The 8,784-nt window shown below is 51.3% G+C and overlaps 1 protein-coding gene across 3 annotated transcripts in view; it reads left to right on the forward strand.

Annotated features, from left to right (window-relative positions):
* The first annotated feature begins 844 nt into the window (after nucleotides 1-844).
* The window catches only part of CCDC57 (coiled-coil domain containing 57), a 98,908-nt gene continuing 90,968 nt past the window's right edge, over nucleotides 845-8,784 (forward strand). For all 3 annotated transcript variants that reach the window (XM_017524753.2, XM_037737152.1, XM_037737153.1), the window contains exons 1-5: nucleotides 845-1,254; nucleotides 2,827-2,935; nucleotides 5,390-5,491; nucleotides 6,561-6,718; nucleotides 6,873-6,947. In XM_017524753.2, the coding sequence (XP_017380242.2) occupies nucleotides 848-1,254; nucleotides 2,827-2,935; nucleotides 5,390-5,491; nucleotides 6,561-6,718; nucleotides 6,873-6,947 (851 nt within the window). In that variant the 5' untranslated portion in view covers nucleotides 845-847. The remainder of the gene's footprint in view (nucleotides 1,255-2,826; nucleotides 2,936-5,389; nucleotides 5,492-6,560; nucleotides 6,719-6,872; nucleotides 6,948-8,784) is intronic.

Consider the following 8,784-nt stretch of genomic DNA (forward strand, 5'->3'; position numbering starts at 1 on the left):
TCTTGGCTCACTGTAACCTCTGCCTTCTGGATTCGAGTGATCCTCCTGGTTCAGCCTCCCAAGCAGCTGGGACTACAGGCGCCCACCACCACACCCCGCTAATTTATATTTTTAGTAGAGATGGGGTTACACCATGTTGGCTGGGCTGGTCTTGAACTCCTGACCTCAGGTGATCTACCTTCCAGGCTAAGTGCAGTGGCATGATCTCAGCTCACTGCAACCTCCATCTCCCAGGTTCAAGCAGTTCTGCCTCAGCCTCCCAAGTAGCTGGGATTACAGGTGCGTACCACCACACCTGGCTAATTTTTTTGCTGCTGTTGTTTTGTTTCTTGAGATGCAGTATCACTCTGTCATCCAGGCTGGAGTGCAGTGGTGCAATCTCGGCTCACTGCAACCTCCACCTCCCGGGTTCAAGTGATTCTCATGCCTCAGCCTCCCAAGTAGCTGGGACTACAGGCACGTGCCACCATACCTGGCTAATTTTTTTGTATTTTTAGTAGAGACGGGGTTTCACCATGTTAGCCAGGATGGTCTCGGTCTCCTGACTTCGTGATCCACCTGCCTCGGCCTCCCAAAGTGCTGGGATTACAGGTGTGAGCCACCGCAAGCCTTATTTTTGTATTTTTAGTAGAGACAAGTTTTTGCTGTGTGCTAGGCTGGTCTTGAACTCCTGACCTCAGGTGATCTGCCCACCTTGGCCTCTGAAAATGCTGGGATTACAGGTGTGAGCCGCCATATCCAGCCATGGTGACTGTTGATAGGGAATGGGAGGTGGGTATTGTGGAAGGAAAGTTAGGGCCCCTAACCGAGTACCTGTACCTGCCTTTTCTTCATTGCAGTGGCCACCATGCTGCCGCTGGGCTCGGCGCCGGCCCTGAACGAGCTACTGCTTCGAAAGGAGGAGGAATGGAGGGCGCTGCAGGCCCGCCACACCAGGCTGCAGGAGGCGGCTCTGCAGGACACACAGAGCCAGCTGCAGGAGGCTCAGGGGAAACTGCGGTGCCTGCAGGAGGACTTCGTCTACAACCTGCAGGTGCTGGAGGAGCGGGACCTTGAGCTGGAGCGCTATGACGCCGCCTTCGCCCAGGCCAGGGAGTGGGAGGAGGCCCGGCGGGCGGAGGTGAGCGAGCTCAAGATAGAGGCAGCTAAGCTGAGGCAGGCGCTAGCCAGAGAGGCCAGGAAGGTGGAGGAGCTGCAGCAGCAGCAGCAGCTGGCATGGCAGGAGCATCGCCTGGAGCTGGAGCGCGTCCACAGGTGAGCCATGACAGACGCGCCTCCTGTGCAGCGCCTGGCGGAGGCCCCCGCAGGCCTCCTGCTCCGCCGAGCTGCCTGAATGCTGTCCAATCTCGCTGCCCTCCTCCCGCTGCTAATTCCAGGACACGGGAGCTGGTCTGAGTGGCAGAGTGCCTCATGGCCTCTGAACACCTGTTTGTTGAGTGAATGTGAATCCCATGGATCCAGGAATGCCCTGGCTGTCTTTTTTGGTGTTCTGATACAACTCTGAAATTAATGGAGTTTATTTTAAATATTTGGAATTTATTTCATTAATTACAAACGTATATTATCTTAACATATATTTGAATTTATAATGATTTTAATATGAAGTCTGTAGTGATTTCAAAACTCAATGAGCTGACTTAAGGCAAGTCAGCATAAAACCTGAAGTCTTTGTTGTGAAGCCTGTGGTGGGGCCCCTAGAACTCACCCACATGCCTGGTATCCCCTCAGCTCCACTCATCCAGCCGTGCTGTGGAGAGTTTGAGGAGACAGGAAGGAAGGGAGGGAGCATTCTCTGACAAGCTCTTCCATCCCCCAGCTTTGGAAGCACTGCATGTTCATCATAGCACGTTAGCTGTTAGATGCCCTTCCCTGTGTGGTGCATGTGTACAGACATCAGGAGAGGAGCCGGCTGCATAATCTGTTTGCACTTCACAGGATCCTGGATATTTTTTCATGTTTTATATATTCTTCTAACATAAGCAGCATTTTTTTTTTTTTTTTTGAGTTGGAGTCTTGCCGTGCCACCCAGGCTGGAGTGCAGTGGCACGACCTTGGCTCACTGCAACCTCCATCTCCCGGGTTCAAGTGATTCTCCCGCCTCAGCCTCTGGAGTACCTGGGACTACAGGTGCCTGCCGCCATGGCCGGCTAATTTTTTTTTGAGACAGAGTCTTACTTTGTCACCCAGGCTGGAGTGCAGTGGCACGATCTTGGCTCACTGCAATCTCTGCCGCCCGGGTTGAAGCAATTCTCTTGCCTCAGCCTCCCAAGTAGCTGGGTTAACAGGCACCTACTACCATACCAGGTTAATTTTTGTAATTTTAGTAGAGACAGGGTTTCACCATCTTGGCCAGGCTTGTCTTGAACTCCTCACCTTATGATCCACCCGCCTCATCCTCCCAAAGTGCTGGGATTACAGGCGTGAGCCACCAACCACAGCCGGCCTTTTTTTTTCCCCTTTTTTGTATTTTTACTAGAGACAGGGTTTTGCCATGTTGCCCAAGCTGGCCTTGAACTCCTGACCTCAGGCTATCCACTGGCCTCAGCCTTGCATAGTGCTGAGATTACAGGTGTGAGCCATCACACCTGGCCGTCAGCAGCTTTTTAAAGCACTTTTTAACGCCACAGGAGTAAACTGTTCTTGTCATAGAAGGTCATTTCTTACAGAAGATGATGTGGTGGAATGTCCAAGTGAAAGCCACTACGGGTAGTCTGTTGTGTCATCTCCAGGACCCAAATAGAGCCTCCCGCGCACACTGCTTCGAAATGTGTATACCTTTGGTAAATATTTAGTATGGCTTTTCTTAATGCTGTTTTATTACCATAGTGACAAGAATGGTGAGATTGACCACCACCGGGAACAATATGAAAATCTCAAATGGAGGCTGGAGAGAAAACTTGAGGAGCTCAACAGTGAGCTTGCTCTGCAGAGACAGGTACAGCCTCTGGGGGTCGGCCCTTTTTGGGTGCTTTCCCCACCTGCCCACTGTGAAACTGAAATCATACAGGGTTGAGGAAAAGACAACCATTGAGTTCATTGCCTGCATTCTCCTTGGGAGTAAAGTGGGGTCACTGGGGCAGATGCCACTCTGGGATGGGCTGCAGGGAAGCAGGATGGGATGTCTACATGCAGCCACTCTCAGTGTTTCCTTTCCTCATGGGTTAGTCAGGGTTCTCCAGGGAAACAAGCAATAGGAGATGCGTAGATGTGTAGGAGATAAATTGTAGGAATTGACTCATGCAGTTATGGCAGCCATGAAGTCCCACAGTTTGCCCTCTGCAAGCTGGAGAACCTGGGAAGCTGGTGGTGTAATTCAGCGCAGGTTCAAAGCCCTGAGCGTAAGGGAGCCACTGATGTGAGTCCTGGTCCAGTTCTGAAGGCCCAAGACGCAGGACTGCGATGTCCGAGGGCAGGAGAAGGTGAATGTCTTAGCTCAAGCAAGGAGAGCGAATTCACGAATTCACCCTTCCTTACGTTTTGTTCCAGTCAGGCCCTCAGTGGATTGGATGGTGCCCATCCACACTGAGGAGGAAGGATCATCTTTTCTTCATCTGTGAATTCAAACACTGATCTCTTCGGGAAGCGCCCTTGCAGACATTCCCTAAGACAATATTTTACCAGCTATGTGGGCTGCCTGTAGCACAGTCGTTTGCCACAGGAAATTAACCTGCATACCTCAGAAATGATGAAATTTTTAGAAAACGTATAATTTTAAAAACATGAGGTATTTACTGTAGAAAAGAATTTGGAATTCCAATTATGGTAAGTTTGAAAACAGGTGCTTCAACTGACAATTGGCGGTCACCAAATTTCTCCTTGGGGGTTCTTGAAACTAACCCTACACCTCCGAGAGACTCAGCTGTGCTGGGGTTTTGTAGGACATCCAATAGATTTATATCCAGAGACCACATTCAGAGATGCTGCCACTGTGAGCACATGACAAGGGGTTGTGTCTCTGCGTGTACAGGTCTGATGAGGGGCTGTGTCTGTGCAGGTGCAGGTATGATGTGGGCCTGCGTCTCGGCAGGTGCAGGAGTCACGAGGGGCTGTGTCTGTGCAGGTGCAGGAGTCACGGGGGGTTGTGACTCTGCAGGTGTCATGAGGGGCTGCCTCTGTGCAGGTGCAGCAGTGTTGAAGGGCTTTGTGCAGGTGTGACAGGGTCTCCTCTCTTGTCCTGTCAGATGTTAGGAGTTTGGTTGTGTTGAGAATTTGCCACAGTCAGGTCAGCAGAGAAGGAGGCCACGCTCATGTCATGATGGCCTCTTGTGTGGACTTGCTGTCCAGTTGTGCCTGGAAGCAACTCCCCTTGTTCACAGGTCCCTGAGGCTGCTTCTGAAAGGGCCTGGAGAGGACTTTCTCTTGGAATTCTCAGGGACCAAGGAGCTTTGTCGATTACGGGTGGACTTGACTTTCAGAACAGCCAGAGTTCTTTAGGCATGAAGCCAGCATCTAAAATCGGTGGTCAAGAAGAGACCAATGATGACTTTTGTAAGTAATGAGGCTTTCTCAAGTGGCTCCAGGTCACTTTCAAAAAAGGAGTTTGAGGAGGATCCAGCTGTGGGTGGTCCTGCCTAGCAGGTGGGGAGCTCTCAGCCGCATTTGGGGACAGTGACGATTTGAGGCTGTTGTAGCCGGCGGGACACAGCCATTCTTGTCAGGGTTTCTGGCTGGGCCGTGACTCTGGCTGACTTCTTAGGCTGTCCACGCCGAGCTTCTCAGACTCGGCAGGGTTTGTTCAGGGAGAGCCCTCTCAGATGTGGGGAACATAGATTTTTTTTTTTTTTATCATGTTCAGATAGTAGCCTTGTCTCTGGAAGGAAGGAAATACCTGTTTTAACTTAGCAGCATTGGTTACTGTGGGCAAGTTTGGCGGCACATATCTAGTGTGGCTTTGGGCAGTCTGATCCCGTGTGGGCTCTGGGATGCTGGCACTGGCTGTTGGGAAGCCCTGTTCTGCTGCTCCTCGCATCTCCGCCTTTTAGTTACTAAGCTGGGGTCTTAGATGCTTGTCAGTTTCATGGCTTCCTTTGGTCTGATTTCTTGTCTCTTGTTTCAAAAGATCTTTGTGTTTATTATTATTAGAGGTAGAATTGACTCAATAGAGATGAGGATTTCTTTTTCCTCTCCTTTTTTTTTTTTTTTGTAGACAGGGTCTCACTATGTTGCCCAGGCTGGTCTTGAACTTCTGGGCTCAAGCGATCCTCCTGCCCCAGCCTCTCAGAGTGCTGTTATTGGTGTCACTGACCCCAGCTTCTCTCCTTGACAGTGTGTATGGTCCTTCTCTGTTGACCACTGTGTCCTGCTCACGTCTGGATCCCACCTCCTAGGACATGGAGGGGAGGGTCTTTGCTGGGTTCCCACTGTTCTTTCACCATGAAACCTATTCCAGGAACTGCTGCTGGAGTTTGAATCGAAAATGCAGAAGAGGGAGCACGAATTCCGTCTGCAGGCTGACAACATGAGCAACACAGCCTTGTCCCAGGAGCTCAAGGTAACTGGGGGCACCCTTGGGTTTTGAAGTTTTTCGGTTTTTCCTTGGCCAAGTGTGGTGGCCACACCTGTCATCCCAGCACTTTGGGAGGCCAAGGCAGGAGGATCCCGTGGGCCCAGGAGTTCGAGACCAGCAAGCAGGTGGGCCATGTGGATGCCCTGTGCCCCATGGCAGGGTGGGCACTCCCATCAAAGGTGGACATTGGGTGCCAGTTCACTTTCGCCTCCAACTGCTGTGTGAGTTGGTCACAGCCCTGAACACCTGCCCGTGGTGGGCATCACAATACGCACATCAGTAGGAAAAGCAAGAGCTGAGTCTCAGTGCCTGCTCATGCAGGGCGCAGCCCGGTCCTCACACCAGCGGACTTGGGCGCAGCAGCCATCGTCACTGCCCATAGCTTACAGGCTGGGAAACAAGCCCGGGGAGGTACTGAAGAGTTCAGGGTGCAGCTGGGACTCCAGTGGCGTACGTTTAATTTTCTTATTTAAATAATATGCAAATTATGTGCTAAGAAACAAAAATACAGTTAAATTGGTCTATTGGGCTTGGACATGTATGGGGCACCCTAATGGGACTGATTTTGGTAGGGTGCTGAGTGCTGTCAGAGGGTCATTGAAGGCCAGGCGTCGTGGCTCATGCCTATAATCTCAACACATTGGGAAGCTGAGGCCTGTGGATCACCTGAGGTCAGGAATTCAAGACCAACATGGGGAAACCCCATCTCTACTGAAAATACAAAAATTATCTGGGGGTGGTGGTGGGTACCTTTAATCCCAGCTAATCACGAGGCTGAGGCAGGAGAATCACTTGACCTGGGAGGCGGAGTTTGCATTGAGCCGAGATCGTACCACTGCCCTCCAGCCTGGGTGACAGAGCAAGACTGTCTCCAAAATAAAAAAAATGGTCATTGAGTCTCATGTGAGTTGTTTTAGTAGATTCTCACCGTTTTGCTGCTGCCTGAATTTTTTTCTTCTCTCTCTCAATCCTGATAAAATGGCAGTAGGTACCCCTAATGCCCTGGTGTCTTCCAATTATTGCCGCATTTTGAACTGTTTTTCATCATTCAAAGGTTAAACTACTGCACAAAGAGCTGGAGGCTCTGAAGGAAGCCGGGGCGAAGGCTGCAGAGAGTCTGCAGAGAGCAGAGACCACCAACGCGGAGCTGGAGAGGGAGCTCCAGAGCCGCGCCCGGGAGCTCCGGGACCTCGAGGCTGTGAGTGACGCCCGGTGCGTGAGTCCTTTATCTCCTCCTGAGATGCGCTCTGTGGCAGTGTCGCAGGCCTGGACCGGAGTCTGGGAGGTTCTGCCTTTTCTGCTCATTCCAAGCTGGGCTTTGCTTTCATTTCATCTGCTTCTTCCACCAATATTTATTTCTTTTCAGGATAAAGGACTTAGAGGACAAAATTCACTCTGTGCAGCTAACCAACAAGAAGGAAGAGGAAATATTTAAAAGGAAGTGAGTGGTTAGCCTCCCAACATCATGCAGCGTGTCAGTGGCCCCGGGTGAGGAGGGAAGTGGAGCCACTGTGCTGATGGCCCAGGGAGCGAAGGGTCCCACTCAGGGATTCAGGCCTGGGAACCACTGTCCTGATGGTCCAGGGAGCGAAGGGTCCCACTCTGGGGGTTGGGCCTGGGAACCAGTGTCCTGATGGTCCAGGGAGCGAAGGGTCCCACTATGGTGGTCGGGCCTGGGAACCACTGTGCCGATGACCCAGGGAGCGAAGGGTCCCACTCTGGGGGTCGCGCCTGGGAACCACTGTCCTGATGGTCCAGGGAGCGAAGGGTCCCACTCTGGGGGTCACACCTGGGAACCACTGTCCTGATGGTCGAGGGAGCGAAGGGTCCCACTGTTGGGGCCGCACTTGGGAGCCACGGGTCCCACCCTGGGGGGTCTGGCCTGGGAACCTGCCGCTTTAGATTTCTTTCTTTTCTTTTTTTTTTTTTTTTTGAGACAGGGTCTTGCTCTGTACCCAAGCTGGAGTGCAGTGGTGTGATCTTGGCTCATTGCAGCCTTCCCTCCTGGGTTCAAACAATTCTTGTGTCTCAGCCTCCTAAGTAGCTGGGACTGCTGGTTAGCACCACGATTCCTGGCTAATTTTTGTATTTTTAGTAAAGATTGTGGTCTCACCATGTTGGCCAGGTTGGGCTTGAACTCAGCCTCAAATGATCTACCCACCTCCTTGGCTTTCCAAAGTGCTGTGATTTACAGGCATGAGCCAGCACACCCAGCCTTGGTTTGGATTTCTGTTTATGCTCTGCTCTGGACTTTTTCAGTGATGTTGAGACTTTTTTATGCTGTAAAACTTAAACATTGGACTAGGCGCAGTGGCAAAATCACCTGAGTCTGGGAGATTAGGGCTGTAGTAAGCCATGATTGTGCCACTGTACTCCAGCCTGGGCCATACTGTGAGACCCTGTTTCAAAAACAAAACTAAACAAAAAGCAAACTTAAAACCTTTAACACCTGGCTGGGCATAGTGGCCCACGCCTGTAATCCCAGCATTTTGGGAGGCCTGGGTGGGCGGATCACCTGAGGTCAGGAGTTTGAGACCAGCCTGGCCAACATGGTGAAAGCCTGTCTCTACTAAAAACAAAAATTAGCTGGGCATCATGGTGGGCACCTGTAATCCCAGCTACTTAGGAGGCTGAGGTAGGAAAATCGCTTGAACCCAGGAGGCAGAGATCGCAGTGACCCAAAATCGCGCCATTGCACCCCAGCCTGGGTGACAGAATAAGACTCCATCTCAAAAAAAAAAAGCCCTTCCACATCATTGTGGAAGCTTTTCTCTCTTTTTCTTTCTCCTTTTTCTCTTTTCTCTGCCTAAATAAATCACTCTGTAAAACCAAAACAAAACAAAAAACAGAAAATCATAAGAGGCCGGGCACAGTGGCTCATATCTGTAATCCCAGCACTTTGGGAGGCTGAGGCAGGCAGATCACTTGAGGTCAAGAGTTCAAGACCAGCCTGGCCAACATGGAGAAACTCCATCTCTACTAAAAATACAAATTGAGCTGGGCATTGGTGGTGCACACCTGTAATCCTAGCTACCTGGGAGGCTGGGGCAGGAGAATCGCTTGAACCCAGGAGGCAGAGGTTACAGTGACCTGAAATTGCACCACTGCAGTCCAGCCCAGGTGACAGGATGAGACTTCATCTCAGGTTTAAAACAAGAAAACCAGGCCGGGCGCGGTGGCTCACGCCTGTAATCCCAGCACTTTGGGAGGCCGAGGCGGGTGGATCACGAGGTCAAGAGATCGAGACCATCCTGGTCAACATGGTGAAACCCCGTCTC

The sequence above is a fragment of the Cebus imitator genome, unplaced genomic scaffold, assembly GCF_001604975.1.
Source record: "Cebus imitator isolate Cc_AM_T3 unplaced genomic scaffold, Cebus_imitator-1.0 Scaffold36, whole genome shotgun sequence".
Taxonomy (NCBI): Eukaryota; Metazoa; Chordata; class Mammalia; order Primates; family Cebidae; genus Cebus; species Cebus imitator.